Source organism: Vanacampus margaritifer, chromosome 13 (assembly GCF_051991255.1).
Source record: "Vanacampus margaritifer isolate UIUO_Vmar chromosome 13, RoL_Vmar_1.0, whole genome shotgun sequence".
NCBI lineage: Eukaryota > Metazoa > Chordata > Actinopteri > Syngnathiformes > Syngnathidae > Vanacampus > Vanacampus margaritifer.
The window spans coordinates 16,198,321-16,211,774 of NC_135444.1; the positions used below are offsets into that span (position 1 = coordinate 16,198,321).

Here is a 13,454-nt window from a genome sequence, read left to right on the forward strand (position 1 = left end):
ATTACCAACAACTGGATGCACTTCCAAAAGTAATTTAAAGACGTGGTGAAAACTGGCAAGGGAAGTTGCCAAAAGGCCAACAGCAAATCTCAGATTTTCTTCATTTGTCAGTGCTACGAAGCAGCGTGGTAAGTAAACCTTATCTTACAAAATGACAACTTAACATACATCCATGTAAATGCAGATAAAACGCACACCAAAGAGTTTGAAGGAGGTCTAGAAAGGCATAGAGAGAAGATAACAGATGTAAGATACACGGGGTGATGAATGGCGACGCAGAAAGTTGGAAAAACACTGAGAAAGGCACTAACGAAACGAGCCGCTCTCAATCTGTCCGACACATCCCCTACCCGAGATGCATACAGACACAAAAACACACACACACACACACACAGGCCAATTAACCTGGAGAGGAGAAAAGTCACTTGGGCCTTTTCATGGGAGGATACACGGAGGGCGAAGGTATAGCATTTTTTCTTACGCTCATTTAAAGAACTTCTACGTTTGTCTCTTGAGTGAGAAGAGTGAGAGTGTCCTTGACATGTTGGAGAGGTTTTAGTGTACGAAAAAAAAGAATGTAATCTCACAGATGTTATTTTCATTCCTCACCCCTTGCTTTGAAACATGCTTCGCGTACCGAATCCGTCTTGGACAACAGCATTTTTTTGGTAAATATTGTGCAAAGTGTGTGCTTGGCTCTGTTATCTGCCTGGTGTAAGGCAATTCTAGTTTTGGTTGATTTTCTACATATCGGCACCCTCTTAAAATGATACAAACTTGATTCTATCCATGTAATGTAACTATTGATAAACAATCAGTATTTGGCTACTTTTTTGATTAGGTTTTCTGAAAAAAATGACAGAGTTGATGATTTAGTTTTCATTTTCCTTTTTTGTAACTTGGACAACTTATGCAAAGACATTCAGAAGCGATGGAGAAACAGCATCGAATTGTAAAGTTACCATTATTAGGGTTGACTGATTATCGGCCAGGCAGGCCGATTATCTATTCGGCACTTTGACGAATATTGGTATCTGCCTCTTTTTTTTATTATTATTATTTTGATGGCCGACAAAACATCTATTTAAAACTGTATTAACCTCAGGGAGCTAAATTTTCAGTCCCTGGGAATGATCTGCACCTTTTATGATAGTTTGAAATTATAACAAAGATAAGCTAAAAAAATACATATATAAAAAAATTCAGATATTTCCAAATTTGGGAAAACTTTTTATTTATTGGTGAAATTAATACAGAGCTATTTATTTAAGTTTTAAGTTTAAGTTTTTAAAGATGTGCTGATGACCCTCGGAACTCCTTGAACTTTTTGTTAGAATTTTTAAAGAAATGTGTATTTTATAATTAAAGAACAAAAAAATGAACATCTTGCAAATCTGAAAAATTGTTAAATAAATTAAACACCAATTTGTATATATATATATATATTTTTAAATTTTCACGCCAATATTTGTTTCCATTTTACTGAAAATTAATATCGGCTCCAAATATTGGTCATCGGCCTCCTTCGCTACTAATTATCGGTATCGGCCTTGAAAAAAAAAACATATCGGTCTATCTCTAACCATTATGCTACAAAACAATAACTTAATACGTTAACATTTAACACGCAATGTTGCATGGCAATATAGTGATTTGGGTCAACGCGTACAACACAAATGTATTGCTCCGACTTGAGCTCCAAAGACAAAAAAAGCAGACATTAAAACGAAAGCACTTGTTGTGGAGTCGGCCAACAGTGTGGCCGTGCCCGCTGTTTTCATTTGAGTTGCCTTCATACCGCAGGCAACAGAACCACAATGACCTCACATCCTTGCTCGCCAACAATGTGCGCACACACACATGCGCACACACCCTGGGAGCAGACAACACGCCCACACACGCCACCTCAGACGGCGGATGCGTACAAGATGCCGCTTTCCGCAAGTATTTACGAGCACATGTGCGCTTTACTGCCTTCACATGAACGGCCTCCGCGTCGACTAAATGAAAACCCGCAATCACGCATCTCGACCGTCACGCTAGAACGCAATATGTGCGCAGGTGGAAAATGGCCGTAATCGCATGGGTGTGATGGCTGCAATATGATGTTTGCTGAAAAAAAGATTCCTTTGTTGCATTTCCTTCAAAGGCCTAATGGGGAGAACGTTCTTGTTAAAACCCATCACATTCTTTTGGCAGATGCAAATGTGCTTTGACATGCTTGCTCTGAGAAACAAAACACCCAAAAATGATCAAAGATTATCCCCAACCGCAAAACGCCTTTGACAATCATGGCTGCTTGACTACTTTTTTGTCTTTTCTGCAGTGTGCTCAGCGTTCCCAACTTTTACTCCACACCGCACCACAAAGATTTCAATCTAGCCTCCTTGTGCACAAATTGCGCTGCCGCTTTCCTTTCGCGGCGCTCGGCCCATTCGTCAGGCCACTAATTAACGCTCCTTCACCCGCACAACACCTGCCAATTTCCTCAGAAAAGTGTTCCTATATGTGCGGCTTTGCCATTTCAGTCCTGGTCCGTTTTTCACTACAACATCGCGGCACAGGGAAAAGAAATGAAACCGCACTGCATTGAATGCATCAGACAAACCAAACATAAACAATAGTTACAATACTTCATAACAATAATAACAATACTTTCCTTGCTTAGCCCAGCTGGCAGAGGGTAAAATTAACCGGGCACCTGTTGCTATTCAGAGGACACAATTATGGCTTTTGACACGGAATACGTACATTTGTGAGGGAAATTTAATATGAGAACGTCATTACGTCAGTATTCATACTTTGTGTGCTATGTGCCTTGGTTGGCAAATGCTGTATTAGCATGTGTGTTAATATGTGTGCTTTGTAGCCCTGTATTGACATGACGTCGTCAAATGTGACATTGATTTTATTTTATTTTTTTAAGAGTCAAGTATTTTGGTATCCTGGTTTGTGGTATGATTACAATTTAAGGCAGTTTTTAACTATTTTAAGGTGATGTCTATTGCGTTTTTCGCCATTTCTGGCAGGACTCATTCCCTAAACCTAGTTAATAATAGCTGGCATTTACTGTATTACAATTTATTTTAATAACAGTGAGTAGAGTGGCATCAGGCGTCACATGTAGTCCTTAATCCTAAACCTCCGCCCAGCCCGTTTCCACCCGTAGACCACCACAGAGTCAGAATCTCATTTCTTAAAAGTCTCACAGGTGCATTTGCATTGTTTTAAAATGTCTCCCTCCAAAGAGGACAGAAAGTCAAACCCGTTGCAACAGCATCCACTCTACTTGGCTCCAAACTGGAGAAACATGCTGCTAATCTCTCAATGACTCCGGCACTTAGAGGGGAGGGGCAGGCAGCCAGGCACCTGTTTCATTAGCACCATACATCTCTTCTTCCTCAATCTCCCGCCCCCCACCCCCCACAGCCCCTTTCCAATGCCTCATTTCTCCCGCAAGCCTCCTTATTCAAATTTCCCTGCTGTCAGCCCACATTAGCAGATAGCCACAGTTTGCCTGTCAGCCGCCTTAATTGCTGGAGGTGCCTTCTTTTATTAGGTAACCCCCCCCCCCCCCGCCCCTCCCCTCGGCTCGTTTGCCAATTCCACCGGGACGCACCTCCACGGCGGCGTGTGTGTGCGTAAACCAGCGATCCCCTTCAGCCTCGTTTCCTTCATTTTCTCCCTCCCGCTCTCTCTCTTTGCCCTCTAACCACCGGCTGAGCAAAAAGGAGGCGAGCCGCTGATCGATGGCCGCGCTCACACGTGGGCAGCCGCCATGATAAAGAGCGTTTGAGTCAACCGGGCCTAAAGGCAGTGCACTGGTGCTGCGGCAACTAACCCACTAACCAGCTCGATATTTGGAGTGAAACAAAAGTGGGAAAAGAGGCGCTTTCTTGGAGCGGGTCGAACAATGCCGGCAAATGCTGCAAAAGCAGCTTGCGTATTGTCAACTGCAACCATTTTCTTGAGCTTTGCTGTGATCAAGATCCTGAATGTATTTTGTAGAGAAACATTTGACTTTAAGTGTCATCAAGATGCCACCTAAGCCCTAAATGGAAATCGGTATCAAGGAAGTGTGTTGAAGAGCAATGCTTAGTCAGTCCGGTTTTTTTTTTTTAGTTTCCCGTCGATCGTTAATAGTCAACAAAATGGATGTCCGTCATTAACGGACCTTCCGTCAATATTGATGGAATGCCCACCTCTGATAACATTAATTACTATAAAATCCCATGAATAACACTCATCAATAAGAGCATAGATTTTGAACCCGTTTAAAATGCATTTACACTTCATTGGTATGTTTTTATGGTGAATTACAGTACATTATTTTTCCATATTATACACGAGTACAGAGGGAAAAAATGCCTTTTATTAAGGGGGATTTTGGTGTATTATACATGAGTGTGTGTTCTCTGATGTAAATTGAAAAAATCAACAAAAAAAAACATTATGTGCTAACTGAGCATTCCCTTTTTGTGCCACGTAATGAAAAATTCTTACCCCGTTACATGCCATTTTTTTAAACACAAAATCTCTCATGTCGGCATCATCATAAACAACCCCCCCCCCCCTCTTTATTGTATGTCTTTCCTTGTTCTTGAGTGTCCACTTAATTGAAAACATTCAAATGTACAACTTGTAGCAATTGCTCGCAAAAGACAGATTTATGTTTCTGGTGTCTGTTAATGGTAATTTGTGGTGCGTTTTTAATTTAATTTGCTGCAAAGCACTTTTTATTGCTCCTGAAGAGCAAAGTGTGAAATAACACAAAAGGTTTAAGAATCTACAGAACCACAACCTGTCAGCAAGAAACAGATGAGGGTGTTGGTGAATATTTCAACCCATAATTCTTCGACTTTTTATGATATGACATCAACAAACTGGGATATCTTCATACTTGGTGATAATGCTGTACGGTGCATCCGCAGTCTCCGTGCTTATTTACAGAAATGGCTCAAAAACACCAAAGAAGGCACATTTTGTGTACAAATCACGAGCGCATGTATGGGCAAAGCGACAAAATGAGCTTTTCGACATAATCCACTGAGACAAAAGCATGAGCTGGGCAAAAGGTCATTGACAAATCCATTTGAACTGCATCAATCTCAAAAGGTAAAGATGGGGACAAAGACAAGATGTCTCCTGTGAGAGTCCATCACAAACAAAAGCAAACAAAACAGCAGTTGAAGCTGAACTAGACGAAAGCCGGTTTCCTGTGTCCAATATTTCAAGAGGACTAGTTTAGGTTGCTAACACCGTTCCTGCTAATGGGTTTTAAAAGGCTTTCATGGTGTCTAAAAAGTACGGTTTCATTGTAGAACATTGATTGTAGAGTGGGGATCTGTTTTTGCGCACGGACAGCTGCTGTTGAGCAGGGCAAAAGCTCGGACCAAACAGACTACGCGAGTACTCACAGAAGTGGCCATTAGCAAAGCCCTCCCCCCCAAACGAGGGCATTGTCCTGGAGAAAATGGAGGGAAAGGGCTGTTGGGAATTTTACAAGACGGCAGGGATGATCATTTGGAAAGAACAAGATTAGCTATGCTTCGTAGTGATGGGGAAAAAAAAGGCTATGAAAAAGGCCTTTTAACGCCACTTCCTGCCAAAGCAAATATGGGCTGGGAACATTCTTGTTATTGTGCTAGAAAATCAAAAATACATTCAGCATATTTGGATAACAGGGTCTCTTTAAGTATGATTTTGTTTGTAGTCTCTCATGAACAAAGTGTATGATCTATTGACGTAGTAGTGCGAGATACTCACTATCCATTAGGTACACCTGAGCTCTATTTAAAAAATGAATTTGCATAGACAATGCTTACTTTCGTGAGATGACAATATTTAGAAGTGGACTGCATCGTAATGAGTAGGTTGAACAGACAAGTCCATTTTATGAATACGGACATTTCGATTTTGAAGTCCATATATTGCTAATCACGTGTCGTGAACAACTTGTCTTCCAATTGGCCAATTCACAGAGGACTTTCAACTACAGTCTTTGAAAGCAGTAAAATGTCTGGCCAACGATTGAGAGACAGACTTCATACATCCGCGTGGCTCCGCAAGTCCGAAAATAAGATGGCTGTGGTTGAGAATAGCGGTTAGCCTCACTAGCTTCGGCTATTCCGATCGCGGCTAGTCTTAAAATATTCACACCAGCTGACCAGCAAGACCACGGGACTGGTGGTTTCCATTTTCATCACCAAAATGTAATGTGTGTCAATTCACTTTATTCAAAACACAACAAGCAGCACAGCCTTTGTCGCTTTTACGACATTATCGACACCGCTCCATCTAAATATTTCTTTACTTGTTACCGGTCCGTGGCGCAAAACCGGTTGGGGACAACCATACTGTGCTGAAAAAAATATCAAAGATATCATCGATTAATCCACTTTGACTTGACTAGCACATTATGGTCGTCTACCAAAAAAATCTTTAGCTGTTCACCCCCTGACTGAAAGATGTTCCTAACATCTGATTATCTGGGGGCGTTTTCAGCAAATTCGACATGTTGAATCGGCGTCGGGCGTCAAGGCATTTGATCACTGTGATTGGCTGTTAGCTAGCGAATCAGCGCACGGGGCAAGAAGAGGAAGTGACGAACACACTGATGGAAAGCCTGGACCTTTTTTTTTTTCGCTCATTTTGCGCATCGTCACCCTGCTGTACCCGCCACATTTGAACGTACAATGTCTGTCTGGACAGAAGATCGGGAAGATGACTTTGTCTCTTTGGTTTAAGAGAGACCGGCATTGTATGATATTACCATTAAAGAGTATGCCGACAAAGGTATGAAAGCCAAACTATGGCATGACACGGGGACGCGACTAGATGTAGCAGGTAGGATTTACTTTTACACTTTAGAAGTATAGCAACTGTTAGTAATTAGTAAACATAATTACTTCTTCACGTTAGCTGGCTAACGACATGGTTATGTCCCGCCCCCGTAAAGAGGTTTCCGGTTGCCTTTAGGAATAATGACTACTGCCGCCAATGGTATGGAGGGGAATTACTTCTCGCGCATGCGCTGAAGGTACGTAATATTTGGGGTGTATTTACGTCATTTTTCTACGTGACGTTGGACGTCTGGGCCGACGCCACAGGGGGTAGACGTCGGTCACATTTGGCCGACGTCGGATTGGTGTGTCTAGGCCTTTATTAGGTTTAAGTAGCTATTCCAACCAGCATTAGCAATTTTACTATGTTCATATATTTTTGACACCGTCAGAATTGAGCACAAGGTTTTTTTTATCAAAAAATAACAATAATCACGCGCTATGGACCACCGGTCATCATTTAACACTAAATCGAGTGTAACAACAGATTGTAATCAGATTTTCAAATAATGACAAGTTTATGCTCGCCACAACCGCATTTTTTATCGCATATACAGGTCAAATCTGTCACAACAGTTCAATACGCGGCACTGACCGGTTAGTGCCCGCTTCGCTTTTCACGGATTAAACCGTGTGCCAAGTGGACGGGCCCTTTGCTGGGAGGTGAGAATCGGCGCTACTGCCTGCCTGCCTTTGTGTGTACTGAAAAAGAAACCGGGTCATTGCTTTTCCCAACGAGCGCCGCTGCAGACTGCGCCTCTCGCCCTGGGATGCCTGCCCATACATTAAGATGTGGTTTGGAGCCTCTCGCAGGAACACAGCGAGGAGAGGCTGGATGAGAGGGATTGGGTTTACAGTGTAAACCGCAGAGCCACAGCCTGCCTCCTGCCCTGCCTTCCTGCGGGCCCTCTTACTACATACACAGCTGCTGGTGGTCACAAGATCACGGCAAAGGAAGTGCACGGGGGCTACAAGGCCGATGAAGTAAAGCCATAAGATGTTCAAATCCGGCTAGTTATTAGCTTAACGTGAATGGTTTGGAAGAACTGAGGGTAAAATTCACATTTACAGGTTTAATCTGCTTCCACAGCGCGGGACATGAATGTCAAAACAGCGTCAGGGGTGGCGTGGCTGAGGCATGGAGATGAGGGTTAGGCAAATGAGCGGGTCCTAATTGATACTTCACGCAGCTAGAGGACCAGTGTTTATGTATTTCAGTCGGCTCTAAAGCTCTCCACCTAACTTGATTGACACAAATTAAAAGCCGGCTACATCCCTCAAGGGAATGGGGGGGGGGGGGCATTGTCCATTTAGGGGTGGAATGGCTCATCACGGGATGGTGGTACCATCAAAATGACTCTTGTACCCTTGACGCTTGATTTACAGATTGGCCGTGGCAAAAAAATGTACTAGAAGGAGTTTAATAATCACTCCTATGGAGGACAATAATGTAGATCAGGGTTTCTCAAGCTTCTTATTAGAAAGATTTTTTTCCACCATGGACACACCTTTGTTCTAACCAAAATGGAACCTAATGTGTACACAAAATTCCAAAGGTATCGTTTTTTTCCCCCAATGTTCCAACCTATTCATGAAACGAAACTGAACTGAATCAAACTTCATTACATTTCTATCAATGTTGCTTATGTAATGATACATAACAATAATACCAGAACTATTAACTGGTCCAAAGGATGGCATGAAACAGTGGTACTGAACACAAAAACTGTCATTTGTGGAAAAAAATTGTTCGGACAAGCTATCAGGCTACAATTCACCTTCAAACAGCAGAGGACACCTTAAATGGACTTCGCAGGAGAAGTGGCCGCTGTGGCCGGGTCGCTTACTGTTCATGTCATCATGATGCCTTTTGCGATCAAACCCGATTTATCAAATCACTTCCGGCCATCCATTTTCTATTGCGCGCCGCTTGTCCTCGTTCAGGGGTCACGGGAGTCTATCCCAGTTGACTTGAGTGGCAAGGTTGAACCTGATCAGGTCACTAGCAAATTGCACGGCATATAAATAATAACAGACAAACACCCAACAATTAAGTCTCTTCAATTAACTTAATGTGGCTGTTCATGTGGTTGAGTTGGATTACTGTGGCCACACCTGAAAGAAGAAAAATAAACTAAACAGCAACTATAATTTGATTCAAGTAGACCCACACCAAAAAAGGCTACAAGACTGAGCTATTTTGATGACAACTGCCTTTGAATGAATGAATGAAAGCAAAAACTGCACCGTGAAGACAAAAGCATCTTAAATAGCAAAGGTTTGGATGTTAATCCTTGATCATCTTGCCTTCATGTTGTTGAAGTTACAATCAAACCTACGCACATGCTAGGGTCAACAGTTGGGTGCCTCTAAGCAGTATACTGTAGGTCCTACACACGATAGTGTTATGGTAAAGGCCAAACATGATTCCATGGTTTGGTCAAGCGATGCTAAAGATTCTGGACATCTTGTAAAAAGGTATCAATATTTATGGCTTTCCAGGCACTATTAACATGGTTTTAACACAATAGTGTGATTTAAAGATTAAAAAAACAAAACATACACAATCGGTTATCGCACAGGTTATGTTCCAGAATGCTCCGGGATAGTCAGAGAATGAGTGTTAGCTTAGGTTAGCCAGTCAGCATGTTGAGGCCGTAGCAGCTAGTGTCAAAATGTGCTTACGTTTTTACGATATATTGTTCAATAATGCGATTGTATCTTGTAACGAGCGGTGATAAACTATATTAATTTAGCTAGTGATTTCTATGCAATTGTATCAGATCGTAGACATGTTCTGTAAGCCAGTTTTGCATTATAGTAGACACAGTTAACTTTAGCACACTGTTATAATAGTGAAACGACGTTTCATCACATTTTGAAATTTTAAAAAAATCCTTTCACCAAGTATGGCCTTTCGCCATTTTCACTTGTGACGTAACTTAGGAATTGTCTATTGCTACGCAATTAGCTAATGTAGAAAAATGAAGAGAAAGAGCCATGATAAAAAACAGCAAGACTGCAAAAACTGAACCGCATGGCGGGGAATAACTTTGACTGTACTATCCATTTTACGCCCTTTTTTTTATGCCAGTTATATATTAACAGTTTCTAACCTCTACAAACACGTCAACATACAACGATGTGATTTAATGCAGGGTGGGTGGGAAAAAAACAAGAATGATACTTGATAATGTGTCAACAAGAAGAGTTGACTCACTTCCCTTGCTCTCAACCATCAGAGCAAAAGGACAAACTCATGCTCTCCTCATCCCCATCATCACTCCACTCCACTCCGCTCACTACAGGACAGTGCAGCGTGGAATTAAAGCTCCATGTTTGTTGTGGAGAAGCCACACAAGTCTATAAAGTTGCCCTCACTCGTTCACCGGTCTGCGGAGAACAAACGAGCTTTTATCGGGTACCGCCACAAAAACGATACCCGGAAATGGTGCATCGCTACGATAAGCGTTTAATGGACACTTCCTACTTACCGGTGCTCGGTTTTGAGGGAACATTCTGCCCGCCAAACGTGCGTCTCCGTACGGTTATTGTCCTTCTTGTCCCCCGGCGAGGCGGAAAAGCTGGGTCGAGGAATACGACGAGGGTTTTTTTTTTTGTGTGTGTGTGTGTGTTTTTTTTAGTGGGGCATTTGGCACGGAAGCTGTTCTTGGGGCTCACTCATTCCTCGCCTTCCTTTGTTCTGGCTAGCGCGGCTCTCTCCCGGAGCACCGCCGCCCCGCTCTCGACGCGTGAGGGCTGGGGCAGGAGGAGCAAGGAACCGGTCCTGCTTGGAAGCCTTCCCTCTCCACGAAAGTCTTCCAAAACTTGAGGATAGGTCCGGCAGCTAGTGCAATATCGGGTGGTCTCTCTCTCTCTCTCTCGCTCCCTCTCTCTCTCTTTTCTTTCTTTCTTGGCGAAGAGGAGGAGCGGCTCGCAAACCGACACACAACACAACAGCAGCACATTGAATGCAGCCGCAGCCTCTTTTGTCTCCCTCGTTGGCCTGCACTCCTTTCACACAACACTCCCTCACCCTCTCTCTCCCCCTTCTCTCATCCTCAATGGGACATAACATATGAGTTCTTAAAGGAAGGAGGTGTGGGGGGCTTATATACACCCCCACGCTCACACGCATCCCGTTTGTTTTAAATATTACGACGAGGCTACACGTGCTTTTCAAATATCGCTATTTTACGGGGGGGGGGAGCTTTTTATTTAATTGGGTTTACATAAATGCGATTTAGGTCAGTCTGCGTGATAATAAAAAAAAAACACGTTTATTTAAAAGGGGGGAAGACGGGGCTCCGTGGAATTGTTCTCAGTAGTTGATTGAATGAAAACCTCCACGTGGGGCTCAGCCTCAGCGCTGCCGCAACGAGCCAATCGGAGTCGAGCAAGCCCACGTGGGATACAGGCTGTCCCTTCGCTGATTGGAGCGCAGGACTCCCACACGTCAATCAAGGAAGGAAGGAGAAGAGGCGCTTGAGTTAACCCCTTGTTGGCGGCGAGGGGGGGGCGGTGCTTGGTGGTGTGGCGGCTTGTATATTGCGATTTGGTGGTTTTCCGCTTTTCTCGCCACAAGCTCGACGCAGCTTTGTTGAACATCTTACATTTTGTCCTTGTTGGCGTGGAGATAACTGAAAGATGTGCATCATCATCTTCATCAACATTATCACCGCCCCCTCCTTTCCTTGTGTTTTGCTAATCACCACCTCAAGGGAAGGATTGGAAGGGCCCACTGGTGATAATGTAGCAAACACACACTCACACTTACACACATCCGTGATGTCTTCATTGTTGCAGACTGGAACACGAGAATTATTCCAGCCAAGAAGGAAATAAATTGTAGAAAATTGGTATTCTGGTGGCAAGACCCCTTTAGCGGGACTCATAATTAGAGAGAGAGAGATATTGAAAAAGCAATTTCTGACAGTGGAAATCACAACCTGCCAGAGGTGGAGTTGGAAAATATAGATGCGTGTGCGTGCGTGTTTGTGTGTGGCTACAAATATGTGTGTGAAAAAGAGGGGGGGGCGAAGGGGGGAGGGAGGAGGAAGAGAATAAAGGATGAAGGACAGCAGGGGGGATGCTGAGAAAGACGAGTCAGTGGGGGGGTGGGGGGATAGTGCACATGAAAAAAAAAATGTGTGTGCAGATTTGCTCCGTGTGTGTGTGTGTGAGGGAATGGAGGAGCAAGAGAGGCGAGGTGATCGTAGAAGGAAAAGATGGAGAAAAGGACACATTTTATTGCCTTTTTTTTTTTTTTAAGACCCCTGCTGAATTTTAATGCACAACATCTCCAATTGCGGCATCACATTTATTAGAATAAAGTCAAGGAGGAGAAATGTGACGAATGGGAAGTGGCTTCATGTGGCGTGTAAGCTGCGGGGTGCGCAGGGAGGCCCGCATGGTGGCGGTAGTGAGTAGCAGGGGGGGGGGGGGCAAAAATAATATAGATAATAGAAAAAGATAAGTGAAGGACACTCGCTGTATATTGCTATTGGCAGGTCAGATGAAGGTGTGTATGTGTGTGTTGGCCGGGCTCCAGCGGTTCCATCGGGTTTTCTCCTCCGCACAAGCGATGGGACATCAAAGTCAAGCCAACAATGGCAAAAGAGAGTTTTGCTTTTAACTGTCCCGTGTGAGATCGTAAAGGCGCGAGGGTCTTTGCGGCGCACGTATGCCGAGCGTGAGTCAACACATGTTCAGCCGTAACAATGGAGAGAGGAGGATCGAGGAGGCCTGCATACCTTCATAATCACAAGTTGAAGCGCAGGAATGCGGGGAGGCTTCGATTCCCGCAGATGACTTCATCCACTGTGATATGAACAATAAACATGGCGGCGGCGTGGTGGGATTGGATCAAAAATAAATAAATAAAAATCCCAACACCCCCAACAAGTTACAACCCACATAGGTTGTTGGCAATGATTCAAATTGCACAGAAAATGGTGTCCCAGTCCATTTAAAATGCCTTCTAAAGTAGCCGTTTAAATCTTTTAGTTCCAGAATTGGCACAATTAGTGCTATGACGTCATCAACAGACAGAAACTGGTCACATGTTTCCGCCTTGAGCTGTTTTACTGTCATAGATAAACAGATTTACAGGAAACTAGAGCAGGAAAAAAAAATGTGGCGGCCATGTGTTAGCATGGGAGAGAGTGTCTTTAAATGGAATGGAAAGCATGGATGTTAGCTTAGCATTGCCATAGGCACATGGCTGAAAAGGGGTGTGTCACAAATTACAATGACTTATAGACTAAAACCTGTTTCTATGTATCCGCACAAGATTCTTACCGTTTGGACAGTTCGTCCACACGGCGGCGCCATTTCCGAGCTTGAAACTTTTGAAACCGGTCTCCAGAGTGGAAAGATTTAAAAAATCCCGTATGTTACGATGTGGACACCTAATGCGGGATACTCCTCCAGTTTGATGACGTACACCCCAATTCTCGCGTGACTGTCAACAATGGCGGATAGCCGTGTCATAGTCATTTTGCGAAACCTCCTTAGCTTTTACAGCAAAATATTTTGTTGTTGAACTGGAATCACCCACCATTGTCACTTCTTCTGTGTGTTGTCTCACTGATCTGTATATACTACTGGATA

General features: G+C 43.4%; 1 protein-coding gene across 7 annotated transcripts in view; it reads right to left on the bottom strand.

Moving 5' to 3' along the window:
• Positions 1-13,454, bottom strand: part of tle2a (TLE family member 2, transcriptional corepressor a) — a 44,866-nt gene that overhangs the window by 29,419 nt on the left and 1,993 nt on the right. For 5 of the 7 annotated variants that reach the window (XM_077584103.1, XM_077584102.1, XM_077584101.1 and 2 more), the window contains exon 1: positions 10,337-10,926. The exons of 1 other annotated variant lie outside the window; for it this stretch is intronic. In XM_077584103.1, coding sequence (XP_077440229.1) covers positions 10,337-10,360 — 24 coding nt within the window. In that variant the 5' untranslated portion in view covers positions 10,361-10,926. Of the gene's footprint in view, positions 1-10,336; positions 10,928-13,454 lie in introns of those variants that run through there. One more of the 7 variants, XM_077584099.1, reaches the window with a different exon arrangement.